Below are 16001 nucleotides of genomic sequence, written 5' to 3' on the forward strand. Positions count from 1 at the left end.
AGTTGGTCAACTACGGAACTTGATTCTTTACTATTCTTTTAAGTATGTGTGTGTCTGGTTCCCCAACAACTGAAATTTCTTTGTCCCCTTCCCAATTTATTCTCTCTCCTGTCCAATGTAAACAGAGCACCATGGCCACGAATCGAGTACAGAAATAGTAACTGGACAAGCCCTCAAGCACAGAGCTTCCTTCCTCTCCTGGGTAGGGGATTCCATGAACACTCTAAAGCTGGCCTGAGTTCCTGATGCAAATGTATGTATGAAGTAACACTGTCATGCTATCATTTCATATGGGCAAAAACTACAAAACTCAAGACACACGTGCTAAAAGCACCGACTCTATCCTGCAGGCCTGGAGAGCTTCCAGATACAGACCCTGCCCTCAAGGAGCTTACAGTCTAGTGTGTGATCCTGGCCAGTAAATAAAAAGAATAGTGAGGGCCAAATGAAGTGGTAGCCAGGACAATAGACTCCGCAGGACACAAGGGAGGCAGAGATGAATGGGAGATGAACCGGCCCCAGCAGAACAAAAGGCTGCCTAGACACTAACAGGATTTGGTGAAAGGGGAAGTACAGCTCTCCTTCGGTTTAAGAACTCAAGGCTTACTGCCCCGAGACTCCTCCCTTCATTAATTGCATCCTTTTGGAGATGCATAAGAAATCCAGTAAAAAAAATGAAGGGCAAATGCTGATAATATACGAAGCAAACTGCCAAGAAAATAAGGGTGGTATGTTAAGGAATATTTTGGTCTCCTTGTTAGTTCTGGTTTGGTCAGAATAACGTATGCCATGCCCGATTGCTAGTTTATTTCCATTGCACATAATGACTCCTTAATTCTTTCCAATGGGAAAACTACTTCGGATACAAACCGAAATTATAATTTGGGTTCATGCATGTGATAGAGCTTCTGCCAGAATGATTTAGTTGACTTCTGGTGTGTAGGCATCATGTTTCAGCTAAGAGTTTGAATTCTGTGGAGCAAACTGAATTTGGGTGCCAAAAGTTACCTGCCTAGCATTCGGTTTTGTTCTATGCCAATGTTACCCACCCAAAAAGAGCATATATTGTAAATATACCAGCTTATGGCTATAACTAATTATGAAATAAACACTGTAAATATTACAGAACATAGGGATGGTGGGCAGTAAGGTTTTCAATGTTCTTTCTAACCACTGACCTAATGCTTGCTAAGCCTTTCATTTCGGAATCTCATCTTTTTCTACATTCTAGCTGCATTTTCATTTTCAGTGAAGAGTGCCATTTTGCTGCTCATCCATAGTGAGAATTGCCTTTCTTATTGTTAGGGCCGTTATCTGTCGCCACTCCCAAGTACGTGGCCCCAGTTCGCCCTTTAAATCATTGAGTCAGCAAACTTTTCTGGAAAGGGTTAGAGAGCAAATAGATTAGGCTTTGCGGGCTCTATGGCCTCTGCCATGACTACTCAACTCTACCGTTCACTGTAGCTAAAAAGTAGCCATAGACAATATACAAACACACAGACATGGCTGTGTTCCCATAAAATTGTATTTACAAAAACAGGCAGTGGCTGGAGTTTGCCAACTCCTGCTTGAACTCCATCGGAAGCTTTTTCTCAAGCATGGATTGTGTGCCTAGGCTTGCAGTAGGAACTTAAAAGTCTCACCCTTCTTTGATTGCTAAAGAATTTGAAGCTCACTCCTCTTCCTGAGTTGCTTCCCGTTGATAAACTCATTAGCCCCAATCCTTCTGCTTCCCCATGCCTCTTAACCATGTCAGAAGCACGTGCGCCTTTCCCACCTTTTCCTGCAGACATGTTCATGTCAGTTATCTGTTTGTTTGCCTTGTCTCTCCTCAAAGAGTAGAACATCCTCGAGGGTGGGCACTGTGTCTAATCATTATTATGTAGCCCCAAATACCTAGTACTACACTTCAGGTACCCAGTACAGAAACATCTATTCATTAAGAACAGATTTTATTTGGAAAAGTTAGGCAAATAGAGAAAGAAAACAAACAGCAGCTATTTGTTTAATTTTACCTTACTTATAAAAAAGAAAGTTGTGATATTGATAATAAGCCATACCTGATGCATTGGAGGTTTTTAATATAGTGATTTTAGCATTTTCTGCAAAGAAGCAATTTAAATATTAGAGCAGAATTGTTGCTAGTTTTTAAAAAACAACTTGCCATGAGTATCATTTTTGTGAACAGCGAGGAAAATCACACTGTTGACACCTTTAAGACACTACCTGTCATCTCAGCAGGAGAATGAATGGGAATTGCACCTGAGGGTCATATAGCATTAGCATCTGGGAGTTGGATTCCCATGTCTACCTGGCTAGCCGACACCCAACACACACCCCACTGCTTGTGTAATTCGATTTCGATTTCTACACACTGCTGTTAGACACATGAATGCGGACTTACACTTCAGCTATGTAGAATTAGGTCACTATCAGGCCCTTCACACAATGGGGTGTAAAAAGCAGGTGATTCAGAGTAAAAATGAATGGAAACATGGTAAATGGGGTCTAAAATATTGCTACTCTACTTGGCAATCAAGAAAGTGCCCAGCTATTTGCCGTGTAAGTTCAGACAAGGCTATCTCCATGGTCTTGATGAATAAAATTATTCTCAGAGAGGTCGAGACCGTCCCACTATGGTCACACAATAAGCCCAGAGCAGGACGAGGACTGTTCAAAGTCAATGACTCACAGGCAAGTGTCAACACACTCGGAAGAAGCAAACCTTAGAAATACCTTCTCAACACACCTTGGAGGCAGAACCCATGGTTCCTCCTCTAGATGATGGAAGATCAGGTTCAGAAGCCCTTGTTAGAAGAATGACCAAATAGAAGGGGGGCTGTGTTCAGGGCACAGATTTGCAAAAAAAACACTCTGTCTCCCAGGAGGGACTGGCAAATTGTGAAGAAGAGGCAAAGCTCAGACACTGGAGGCATGCTTAAGGAATGATGACACCGTGCCGACAAGTTTCAGAAACCTTATGTGTGCCTGTGTTATTGATGGGTTCTGCTTCAAGGTGTGACCCATGGGCAACGATGGTGGTCATTTATTACAGAGGCTGACGGCATTCTGCTTTACAATTAAGTATCCTTTCAATATATTCTTTCGCTTGCACTAAGATTTTCCTTTCAGAGCAAACAAAACACAGCTGTAAAATGAATTGCTGGTGCTAGTTAACACAAGCACACTTTAGGGGTGAAATGTTCAACCTCACTAATAATCAAAAAGTGAAAAATAAAACTTAAAGAAAGGAGAAACGGTCTAATAATATATGCTGTATTTTAGCAAAGACACTGACAGGAATTCTGATCTACTGTTGATGGGAATGATGCCAAGTACAACCTTTCTGAAAGGCAATTGGGCAGGAGGTATCAAGGGCCTTAAAATACTGCTAATGCTGACCCATAAGGTCCATTCTTTGGAATATATCCTAAAGAAATCAGGGGTGCATGCAAAGATGTCAGTACAAGGAGGTTTCACTGCAACGATTTCTATTAAAAAAATAGAAACAACTTTAATGTTCAACATTGTGGTACACAATGGAATATTACCAAGTTGTTAATAATAAGGGACACTGGGAAATACTGTGATATAATATTAAGTTGAAAAAGCAAAGTATAAAAATCTATGTAAACTATTTTGTACAGGTTATATTACAGAGTATATATGTAAATGAACATATGTATATATGATATTGAATGGAAATGTACCAAATTATTAACAGTGATAGCTTTAGGAAAGTGACATTACAGATGATTTCTTTCTTTTATATTTTGCTATCATCTCCACTTGTTATGCGATAACATGCATTATTGTTATAATCAGAAAAATTATCAATGTTAGTTTAAACGGAGTGCTATGTCCATAATAGTGGGGAAGTTTGGAGGGTAGTGATACCAGAATTATAGCTCAATGCCAAAGACAAAAAGGTAATAAACCAACAGTTGAAGTAGGCAAGGCAATGCAGGAACTCTCTTTACTAACTCAGCAGTTCTCACAAGTGTGGAACTCAAGAAACCATAGAAATATACTACTGTATTTAGAAAACAACTTGACATTACCTGTTTTGTTTAAAGTAGATAATACGCTGGAAGTAGCATCTGAAATAAAATGACAAAAATTAGTAGAACTACTGGCACAGTTAACAAACCTGTGTCTTCCTGGGTTCCGTCAACATTTCATTTTTCCTGAAATCCAGGAGAAGTTAGGGAGTTTTGCAAAAGCCAACTGACAGTACTAAATGCATGTGTTGCCATCTCTGGGCCGCTACCCATTCTTCTAACCCCCAGGGACAATTCCTGAGCAAGTGTTCATTCATTCAAAACGTTTTTCCCTACCTCAAGTTCTGTGTCTAGCATAACGCAATACTCCTATAATTGTTAGATTTAAATAAACTCATTTATGTTGCCAAATATTTTGGCCCTTATTTTTCTCTATTATCATGAAAATACTAAGGGATAGGATATTTCCACCATTATTACTAACTTCAACATACAGCCCTATAGATGTGCAATAGTTTTTGACCTAATGGTACACTCTTATAAAGCCATTTTTAAGTAATTCTAGTTAAACTTGGAATACTGGAACATAACATTCAACTAACTTTTAGGAAAATCTCATTTTGACCTTGTTTGACTTAAAATCCAATTTAAAATCTACTCTATTCGTATCTCTTACAATGAAAAGCAGTCTCAAATTGATTCTTCTGGATGAAATTTTAGGAAAAAAACAAAAAGCATGGGTTACATTATCACACTTAAAAAAACAGACATACACACAGAGAACGGGATCCAAAAAGTGCTGCCAAAACTATTTTGCAGATATTCCTTTCACTATAAAAAGTGACTACACATTAAAGTGATAACATTTGGCCATTCTCATCGGGCCAAATAGGAAATTAAACCAATTTCACTCCATGAGATATGCATCTAGGATTGTTTAGCTCCTTCACCACCAAGCACACAGTAAGGTTTTTTTTAAACTAAGGGATTAGGGAAAGTGTGGGGTTTCCACTGCAAAAAGAGGGGAGGAACAGAATGTGCTGCCCTGCCCACCTCCCTCAACTATAACCCAGTTCTTTGCCCTTTCGTCTAAAGCATGATGAAGAAGCCAAATTCTCATTTCACACTATTTAAAATTCGATCAATCAACTATAAAACGGCTGTCTTTGTACATTCTGTGCCTCCCAACCCAGGCCAAATCATACCGAAGTCACTGGATGTGCTTTTCACATTTAAACTATCTGTCATGGAAAACTTGCTGCCATTGTGCTGGGGAGCTAATGAAATGGGGTACTCGAAATGTGGTCCCTATTTTTTTTTTTTTTATAGAACAGTTAAGCAGTGCAGGGCTGTTCTCCCTCCAGGATAATAAGAATTTGATCATTTAACCAGAAATTTTAAGTTGCTCTCCATGTTTTCTTGGGCTTTTTGTTTGTTGGGTTGGTTTTATTTTTGTTTTTTGGGTTTTTTTTTTTTTCAGTCATTTGGAAGTACTCGATGTATTGAGGAATAATTTAGAACTGGAAACCTTCAACACCATTCATTATACTTATGGTCATATTAAGGGTTATCAATTTTCACTTTCTTCTGGAAAAAAAAATCTCACCATTGAGGCTCTTAATTTCAACCTCTTTGGCCCCAAAGAGAAAAATGATACAAAGGTACAATTAAATCCAAAACTTAACAAATTGTGCTAAATTTGGCTTAAAAAGTTTTCAAAATCTTGCCTGGAGTACCACTGGCGAAGGGGACAAAACCGACAAGAGATGATTCAGCTGCAGAAGGAAAAAAAAAAAACAAGACAAAATTTTAAAATGAATACTGTGAATTGATTCTTTTTTAATTTTAAGGACTTAGAACTCTGGAGCTATAATAATGAAAAGAAGCAAAAAAAGTACCACCAGATCAATATGTGGTTCAATCTGCAAGTCCCATACAAATACGAGTTATACTTAATCAAAGAATTGCAGGAAAAGAACCCAAGAGACCCAAGTTCAAGGGTCTCATTTTACAGATGAGGAAGCTGAGGCCTGCTAGTACCTATGAAATATGATGGAACTAAGTATAGGAGACACACCAAGATACGAGGACTACTACTTTCAATATGTGTCAGCCAGAGAGTTCTAGAAAACATCTTATGCTTTATATCAGTCCTCGAACTATAATCATGGAATGTGTCAGCACGTTGGCTCCATTCTGCTATAGGGATGCCTCTTCCCCTCTGCAAGTATTAGGATTAAAAACAAAAAATCTCTACCACTCAATAATACTCTACTACCTGACACAATTTCCCAGTAAGTTATTTTCAAATAGGGCTGCTATTAAGACAATCAATCAATCAAGGGATAAATTTCCTGTGGAATGACTCCACTTACGCTAAGAGGTCAATCTGCTGCATACATCCTGCATGTTTAAATATTAAAAAGACCCAATGGCTTGACCTCTACCTAAACACCGGCAAAGCAAACACAGACATTTTACAACTAGAACAAGTTTTGCGGTCGGCAGCCTGATTTTCAGGCGGTGAGAACAAAATTTGGGTGTGTCCAGGCACTTGGCTGGGCTGCCTGTTTTAGACCGTTCATGCGTTGGCTGAAACACACACGCCCTGTCCGTCCTGCGTTATTGCTTCCATATTTTGTCATTTACTACATTTTTTCTTTTAATTAATCAAGGATATTTCTTGAGAAATAAGACAGTTCCTAACCAGGAAGTTTCAAAGCATGAACATGGAATTCTTTCTTTTTTAGGCAGAACAAGATACCCAGACAAAGCCGGTTTTAAATCAATGGCTGTTAATGCTTCTGAATGCTGATGGGTAGTGATGCCATCCAAAAAGGAGACCCCGTTCCCCACTCCATGCAAACAGGATTTTGCAAAGACATCACCGTGATTAAATGTGCTCAAGGCTAGTCTAGTGGTAGAAAAATACACTAATTTTATCTAAGAAGCTTAACAGCTGAGGGACAAATCGGCACCATAAGAAGACCTTGGGCTTGGGCAGCCTACATTCCTGGATTTGACTCTTGGCCCCATTACTTAACAATTCGTAATACTGACAGTTATTATTCATGGAAGGTTTGCTCTGGGCCAGCCACATGTGTTATCTCTTCCTCTTCACAACCAATTCACAGATGAGGAAACTGAGGCACAGAAAGGTAAAGGAATTTGCCCAAAGTCACACAGCTGGCAAGAGGGGTGGGGTGGTGGTGGCCAAATTCAAACCTAAGCAGTCCAAAAACGTGTGAACATGGGCTGGTTTTAGTATCCCTGAACCCAGTTTCCTCATCTACAACATAAATAGAGTTATTCCTACATTGTAAGATTGAGAAGAGAATGTGGAGACACCTGAAGACTTCTGGGAAAGTAGAATGTACATGAGAATTACTAGCTATCATTATTAATTTGATCAAAAGAGATGAATTAATATAGAAGCTCATTTTTACCCAACTACAGATGGAATGTGAGTTGATTCACTCCTTGTTGTGAAAGATTGTTCTGAAATATACGGTATAGCAGAAGGAATATAGAACCAGGATTCAAGAGGCTATGGGCTGCCTCTGTGTGATGTGGGGCAAGAAGCTGTGTGATCGTCAACAAGTTAGCCACAGGCTTCATTATCTCATTACCTAAGGGACAGGGACAGGGCTGGACCACTTGCGCGCTAGACCACTTGCACCCTAAGGTCCTATTCTAGCAGTCTCGGACAGTCCCCGCGAGCAGGTTCTGTTCCTAGCTCCTGCCACTACTGGTCCTAGTTGGAGAATTCTTTTTAATTATTTGCCTTCCCACAATCTCGGATTCTCCCGAGGGCTAAGCCCTTAGAAGCTTCTAGAAAAATATTCCTTCAGGGCGGTACTAAGGGAGTATGTGTAAAAGAACATATTGTCCCTCAAACATAAACACATTTGGCATGTATAAGTTCTTGATTCTTTTGGGGAGACTAGAACACTAAAAATAACTAGAACACTAAAAATAACTGATGAACGCACAATTTATTCCCCAGCTGTGTCAGCAATGCAAGAGGATCACTATGTCTCTCCTCTTGTCGATGTTTGCTCTTGTTTTCAGGTGAATGTTAAATGATTTTTTCATTTAATGAGTTAATGGCATAATTTGACATTGGGTTGTTTAATTAAGCTTCATTGGAGGAAGGAGTTTTGCTCTGACCACATCATATTGCAAGGAATTTTTAGCATTATACTTTCCAGGAATCCCCAAAATCATGAAATAACACTCTTACCAGATGGTGATAACAAACTGGAATTATCAGCATTCTCTGTTGAGGAAAAAAAAAGTGATTTCATATTAGTTTAGTATATGTACAAATATGTAGATTAACATCTTTATGGGGGAATATAAAACAAAGTAGCTACCAGAAGGGGGCAGTATGTTGGTTTTACTACTACTTTCAACAGATTAATCAGTACTTCTTTTCAATTTTCTAAATATATCTCCAGGGAAGCAATCTTTCCAATTTGTAAATGCTGTCGGTGCTCTATATAATTCATTAATATAACAGTTTGGTATGTTTTAAGCCAAAAATGATGACTAAGAACTTCCGTCATTTGCTAAGACATTCATTAGAAATTATCAAAGTAAATGTGTACATCTGCATAAATTAAACTTCCATTAACTGCTCTTTTTTTTTTTTTAAACTGCTTCTTTTTGGTACAGACTTTATACCTATTAAGCCATTCCTTCTTTCTTATGAGTTAAACTAGGCCTGAGTCCTCTGGGAGTATAAAACTACAAAAACTGCTGAGTTATTTATTCTGGGAAAATGCTCAGATTCTTTAAAAAATGAATTATGTCTTTTTTTTCTATGAAAAACAATGCGGGCTTATTGGATAAACTTCAAAAACTACAGATTAATAAGAAGAAAATAAAAACCACCCATAATTTTACCAAAGATAAATGACATTAATACGCTGGCATATATCTTTTCTCTTTCTATGTAGCTATGTATATCTGTATATGCATATAGATACATGTGTATATGGATGCATATGTATTTATTTGTATATAAAAAGGGTCATATTACATAAACTATTTATAATCAGATTTTTCAGTATAGCCTGAACATTGTTCTATATCAGTAAACAGTTTCCTCCAACACCATTTTCGATGCTGTGCTACATTTAATGGATTGGATGTGCCATTAATTTATAAGACAAATTTCCTCTGGCTGGGCATTTGGCGTGGGCAATTTTGCATGATTACAAACAATGCTGCAATAAATCCTTCTGGTCAAATGTTGGCATCCATACTTTAATTCTTTCTGAAATTCCATGGTAAAATTTGATTGCAAAATCGCTCTGCAGAACACTTAAACCAATTTATATTACCATGTACAGTACACAAGAGTGTTACTGCCCCAAGCCCTCGCCTACAATAGGTGCTACAGTATAAATGTTTTCGTCTTTTTTTTTTTTTTTTTTTTTTTTGACAGAGGATTAGTCATTTCCATCATGGTATCTTGAGATACAATAAAAAGGAAAAGAATAAGTACGTTGGGAAGCTAGAAGTGCAGAGAGCAGCATACTTGGCAGCCTTCGGAAGACCATTTTCCTGAAATGGTGATAGGATGCGATCTACTTTCTGGGATAATTAAATCATAGTTGAAGGCAGGTCTGAAGAAAGAGTGCTCAAATTCCCCAATCGTCCTGCAGCCAACCAGACAAATGTAGGCAGGAGTTAGGGACCTTGGTGACCTATGCCCATTCGAGTCACCTTTTCCTTAGTCTCTGTCCTTCAATACACCCCTCACGTAACCACACTATTCCACCAATGGAAACCACACATCTGATAAGTTTGATTTCCATGTTATACAAAGAGATCCTACAACTCAACATCAAAAAGACAAGCAACCCAATTTAAAAATGGGCAAAAGACTTGAATTGATGTTTTTCCAAAGAGGAAATACAAATGGCCAAAAAGCACATGAAAAGATGTTCAACATCACAAGCTATTAGGGAAATGCAGATCAAAACTACAATGAGATATCATTTCACAGCTTACAGAACGGCCATTATTTAAGAAAAAGAAAGCTACTAGTGCTGGAGAGGATGTGGAGAAATAGGCACACCCCTTCACTGTTGGTGGGAATGTAGAATGGTGCAGCCTCTGTGGAAGGAGGTTTGGTGGTTCCTCAAGAAGCTAAATATAGATCGGCCATATGATCCAGCAATCCTGCTACTAGGAATATATTCCGAAGAACTGAAAGCAGGGATGCAAACACACATTTGCACACTGATGTTCATGGCAGCATTATTCACAATTGCTAAAAAATGGAAACAACCCAAAAGTGTCCATCAACCGATGAATGGATAAACAAAGTGTGGCATATACATATGGAATACAATTCAGCTGTAAGAAGAAATGAACTTAGGATGCATATGACAACATAGGTGAACCCTGAGTGAAATAAGCCAGATACAAGAGGACAAATAAAGAAAGGTATCACTAATATGAACTAAATACAAAGAGTAAACTTGTGGAGGTAAACTCTAGAAAATAGGTTACTAGGACACAGAGTGTGGGTTGAGAAGAGGGATGATGTAGAATTCTTAATAAGGTCAATTGTAAATTGTGGAAATGGATAGAGCTGATGATAATACATTTTAGTGAGTATAACTAGCACTGCTGAGTTATAAATGTGATTGTGGCTGAAAGGCATAGTCTAGGGACATAACTGTCAATTGAAAGGCAGCTAGAGGGTAATAGGAACGAATAACAGTGATTTTGGTGGTGGATGAGGATTGTTGGTTAATAGTACAAATACAAGAATGTTCTTCTATTACAAGATGTTAAGTACACTGTAATAACATGGGAAAATACAACTAACGTAACTTATGGATGATAGTTAGCACTAATATCGTAATCTTTTTGCAGCAATGGCCAAGAAGGTACTATATCAATTCTAAGGGTCAAGAATCGGGGGGATATTAGGGAGTATGGGATTTTTTCCTTCTGGAGTAATGAAAATCTTCTAAAATTGACTGAGGTGATGACAACACAACTCTTTGATGAAACTGAGAGCCACTGAGTGTACACCTTGGATGGACCGTAAAAGGCATGGGACGGTATAACACAATGAACCCTGTGGCGGATGATGGACAGTGGTTAACAGTACAAATTTGAGAACGTTCGCTCATTAACTATAACAAATATAAAATAGTAATACATGGTGTTAATAATAGGGGGGTTTGTGGGGAGAACACACCAAGATATGGACTATGGTTAGTAGTAATATTCTAATGACGTTCTTTCCTCATCTGTAGCAAATGTTCCACAACAATGGAAGGTGGTGGTGGTGGGGCAATGTATGGGAATCCAGCATGGTGGTTTTGTAAAAGCACGACTTCTCTAATAAAAAATAAAATTAAAAAATATTCCACCAATGAGTTGTCTGTTAACAGGAGTTTAATTCTAAAGCTACTCCTGGGAGCACTTAGGGACAAGCAGGCATTTGCATGGTAGTGTGGATTATTTCTAATAAGCTGAATTCTTCTGATCATCCAGTGAAGACTGACTCTACTGGGCCCTATGGAAAAGCCCTGGGGAGAATCAACATTCAATACGGGCTCTTCTGAGAATGGTGCTGTCTGAGTGTGGACAGGTGAGGCAGAGTGGGCAGAAGCATGGCACAGGCAGGGAGGAGCGAGAAGGTGCTGGGGAAAGTTGAGTACAAGGGAAGAAAGATGGTGAGAGTGATGCCGAAAGAGGCTATGCTTCCTTTACAGCTCTGCCTAGAAGCTGATCATAGCCACCAGTCCTTCCATCCTTGTCTACTGCTAAATCCTTTGACCAGAGTTGTGTACCCTCAGGGTTGATTTGAGTTTCACCTTTTTCTTAAGACATTTGAGGAAATGGACAACTCAATGGTCACAGCCGGGCCAGAGGAGAAAATGAACCTTCCTGGAAAATCCACACAACTAGTCCACCATCCCTGGGTAGTCAAGTGTGATATGCATGGACTCCAAACCAAGAGCAAAAACCTGATCAAAATGTAGATCAAAGCCTAGACCAGACCAGCCCATACATAAGCAGAACCGACTTCTTCCATCATGGCAACTCCAGGGCTCCCAGCGGCTCCTCACAGGGACTGTCCCACTGGCATACCCACGGGCCTTATATTTTCCTGAGAACCAGTTAATGTTTCTTTTAGGCTTTCTCCTAACTCAGTTCCCGTCTGTTACAACTAAAGAGGTGGTCGTTATTTCCAGTAAGTCATTATATTTGAGCTCCATGCTGCTCTTAGGAGACAAAACATTTCCATTGTTAAAAGGATTCACAAACAAGGAAAGGAAAAACATTTAAATTTTCAGATTTTCCTTTGGAAACCTACAAAGAGCACATTTGAAAGCATTATTCATTTCTTGAAGTCTCAATTTAAGTCAACAAATAAAATTACTGTGATCTCTATAAAATTTACTCAGTATGACTCCCTGGTGATTTTTCTAAAACAGAGTCCTTATATCCCATTATGCTGAGCATGAGTTTGGCATGCATAAGCTTAGGATGGAAGCCAAAACGAGTCAGAGGACCTGAGAACTCAAGAAACTGGCCCCCTCGATGGAGTCTCTCCCAACGTCATTTTCTTGGCACTTTCTTTCAAGGTTACTGCCACCTTCCCAACTCCAACCCCTCATGGCCAAATGTGTTCTGAGCACTGCCATGTGACTGTCCCACTGTCATCGCCCTTCCAACTTAATATATCCAAGAACTCAGGCCTCCTCATCCCACATTTCCATACGTGTTCTGTTCTTGACTTCAGCAGTATATTGCTGATAACACCAGCCAAATAGTTTAAGCTGGAAACTTCAGTGGATTAGTTTCCCATTGCTGCTGCAGCAAATGACCATAAACTTAGTGGCTTAAAACAACACAAATCTGTCATCGGAGAGTTCTGTAGGTGGTGGGTCTCACCAGGTCAAAGTCAAGATGTCCGCAGGCTGCATTACTTTCTGAAGGTTCTAGGGGAGAATCCGTTTCCTGCTTATTTGGGTTGCTGGCAGAATTTGGATCCTTGTGGTTGTGGGACCAACGCCTCCATTTTCTTGCTGGCTGTAAACTGAGGACTGTTCCCAGATTCTAGAGACCTCCCACATTCCTTGGCTCATGGCCCCCTTTCTCCATCTTCATGCCAGCCACAGAAAGGGGAGGGGGGCGTCCTTCTCATATGGCATCCCTCTGGCTCACTTTCTATCTTCCTCTTCCACTTTGAGGGCCCTGTGTGATTCAATTGGGCCCACCCAGATAATCCAGGAGAATCTCTCCATCTCAAATGCCTTAACTTTAATCCCATCTGCAAAGTCCCTTTTGCCAGGTCAGGTCACATAGTCACATGAAACCCTCCTGATACATGTCATATGTGGAATTCTCTCAGGAGTCATAGCCTCAGCCATTGCCATTCCAGCTGATGCGCTGAAACTCTAGGTGCAAGCACCAAGCAGGACCATTCAAGGAGTCCTAGGGAACGTCACCAGCACTTCCCAGCAAGAGGGAATGAGGACAGAGGACATGGACATCTTTGCAGGGAGCCATTATTCTTCCTTACCAGACTCAAGAAGTCCAGTTTTCTAAAATGATGGAGAATATGAGCTGCAAAGAACCACCCTAGATGAGGGGTTAAATGAAGGGCCCAGAAACACAGTGAGTCAAACCAAGAGGCCAACAACTCTCTGGCCACGGCTCCTGACTCCTTCCTTTTCCCACCTCCCGCCTCCAGCTGTCACATTCCATGCCTTCTTCCCACTGTTAAATGGGACCGTTGGGAGGACTAAAAAGAGATTAAGAGCTTTTCACCCACCTCCTGGGTGGTCGCTGGCTCATCAGTAGCTGAGCATTGGTAGGCGAGCCCTGTAGGAGGTTATGCTTCTGTGCAGCAGAGAAGAGGCATTGGTGAGGATGTCGGCCCTCACCTGGAAGCCATTTGTGTACAGGGGGGTGGCCTCCATCACGGCGGAACTTGGCACATTTCTAATTGATGTAACTGAGACACGTCTCCAGATTCATGGCCAGAAAAATTGATGCCAACTTCAAAGAAATTAGGTAACAGGGCACATTACCTGCCTTAGTGAGGAGAGGCAGAGCAGAAGGGCTGAGCGCCCCGAATTCAAGGACTGCTCCTGTGATGCTACATCAGGTTTCCTGCGACCTCAGGACAGGCCTTACCGAAGCCTGAAGGGATTGTTGGTTGAAGAGCCAAAAGATGAAACCCTCCTGATACATGTCATATGTGGAATTCTCTCAGGATTCATAGCCTAAGCCATTGCCATTCCAGCTGATGCGCTGAAACTCTAGGTGCAAGCACCAAGCAGGACCATTCAAGGAGTGCTAGGGAACTTCACCAGCACTTCCCAGCAAGAGGGAACGAGGACAGAGGACAGAGGAGGGGGTGGCCCTCACTGCTCAGATGGCTCTGTAGTTGTTGGTGTGGAACCGCGTGTCTATGACATCACGGAGAAGCATCTGCTTCTCCATGGCCTGATGGGAAACACTGTCTATACGCACTTCCTCTCAAGCTTCACCTGGGGTCTGGCAGGAGTCCTGGCCTCAAACCCAGGGGATGTTGTGAGAACACGGGTGATGAAATCAGAGAGTTCTCAGACATGGCAGGTGCCCTGGATTGCTCATTATGGAGGTGGAAGCATGAAGGACGTTTTGCTCTCTAGAAAGGGTTTTGGCCAAGTTGGTAGAGACTTGGTCCTTGGAATATCGTTTTCTTTGCGTCCCAGGAGCAGCTGAAGCAACTGGATATGGGACATGTCGTAGGCTGCACGAGACATTCCTCCGAAAATGCTAACTTCCGAATCAGTGAAGCTTCCTGTGTTTCACTGCTTGGCTCCTCACAGTTTTGAGGTGTGAGCAACCCAAGACTGGTCGGTTAGGACTGCTGTGTGTTGGCACGGCACACTCTTCAGCAGGCGTTTAATGGCGTCAACTGCAACATCCAAACAAGAGTCCTTACCATTGGACTTCAAAGATTACCTATGAAAGGAGTATTTCTTGCTAAAAGAAATCTATAAACGAATCAGAAACTGTATACTGTTGCTTCATGGGAAAGCCGCTCCGGATGTACCTTAGCTCATAGCCAAGACCCTCAGGCTACTCTAAAGAAGCTCATGGGCACCGCTGAGTGGAACTTCCAAGAAGGTATTATTGAACGTCTGGTGGCTTCTTGTCAGCGGAAGAAATTTCATATGTGGAGCCTGAACTTCCCAACCCCGGCTATCAACAATGCAGGAAATAGATTCCGGGAGCACTGCTATGGAACTTTCTACTTAGACAGGATCATTTACTTATAATAGGTGACTTTTAAGCCTTTGAATACTTGACCTTGAGGAACTGTCACAAAGTATTTTTTCCTCTATTTTTTTTTAAATGTTACATTCAAAAAATAGAAGAGGTCCCCATATACCCCCCGCCTCACCCCACTCCTCCCACATCAACAACCTCTTTCATCATTGTGGCACATTCATTGCATTTGGTGAATACATTTTGGAGCACGGCTGCACCACATGGATAGCGGTTTACACTGTAGTTTACACTCTCCCCCAGTCCACCCAGTGGGCCATGGCAGGACATACAATGCCCAGCATCTGTCCCTGCAGTACCACCCAGGACAACTCCAAATCCTGAAAATGCCCCCACACCATATCTCTTCTTCCATCTCCCTACCCTCAGCAGCCACCGTGGCCACCCTCTCCACATCACTACTACAATTTCTTCCCTTACTAATCACAATAGTTCCCCAGCAGAACACCAGTAAGTCCCCTCTAAACCATACTCTATTCCTCCATCCTGTGGACCCTGGGATGGTGATGTCCACTCCCCCTCTACATTAAGAGGGGGCTTAGATTCCACATGGTTGCTGGATGCGATTCTCCTGCTTGCAGCTGGAGGCACTCTTGGCTCCCTGGTGTGGTGGTTGACCTTCTTCACCTCCCTGTTAGCTGGCCGGGGTAAGTCCAATAATACAGAGGGTAGGAGTTG

The 16001-nt window shown here is 41.1% G+C and overlaps 1 protein-coding gene and 1 pseudogene across 10 annotated transcripts in view; one reads left to right on the forward strand and one right to left on the reverse strand.

Annotated features, from left to right (window-relative positions):
* Positions 1 to 16001, reverse strand: part of ADGRG2 (adhesion G protein-coupled receptor G2) — a 132224-nt gene that overhangs the window by 39840 nt on the left and 76383 nt on the right. For 3 of the 10 annotated variants that reach the window (XM_058292306.2, XM_058292303.2, XM_058292305.2), the window contains 4 exons: positions 8245 to 8280; positions 5729 to 5776; positions 4062 to 4100; positions 2061 to 2102 (listed from right to left, as the gene is read on the reverse strand). In XM_058292306.2, coding sequence (XP_058148289.1) covers positions 2061 to 2102; positions 4062 to 4100; positions 5729 to 5776; positions 8245 to 8280 — 165 coding nt within the window. The remainder of the gene's footprint in view (positions 1 to 2060; positions 2103 to 4061; positions 4101 to 5728; positions 5777 to 8244; positions 8281 to 16001) is intronic. The other 7 variants (XM_058292309.2, XM_058292307.2, XM_058292308.2 and 4 more) reach the window with 3 other exon arrangements.
* On the forward strand, positions 13914 to 14866 carry LOC139438102 (kidney mitochondrial carrier protein 1 pseudogene; annotated as a pseudogene).

This window comes from Dasypus novemcinctus, chromosome X (genome assembly GCF_030445035.2).
Source record: "Dasypus novemcinctus isolate mDasNov1 chromosome X, mDasNov1.1.hap2, whole genome shotgun sequence".
Classification (NCBI taxonomy): Eukaryota; Metazoa; Chordata; class Mammalia; order Cingulata; family Dasypodidae; genus Dasypus; species Dasypus novemcinctus.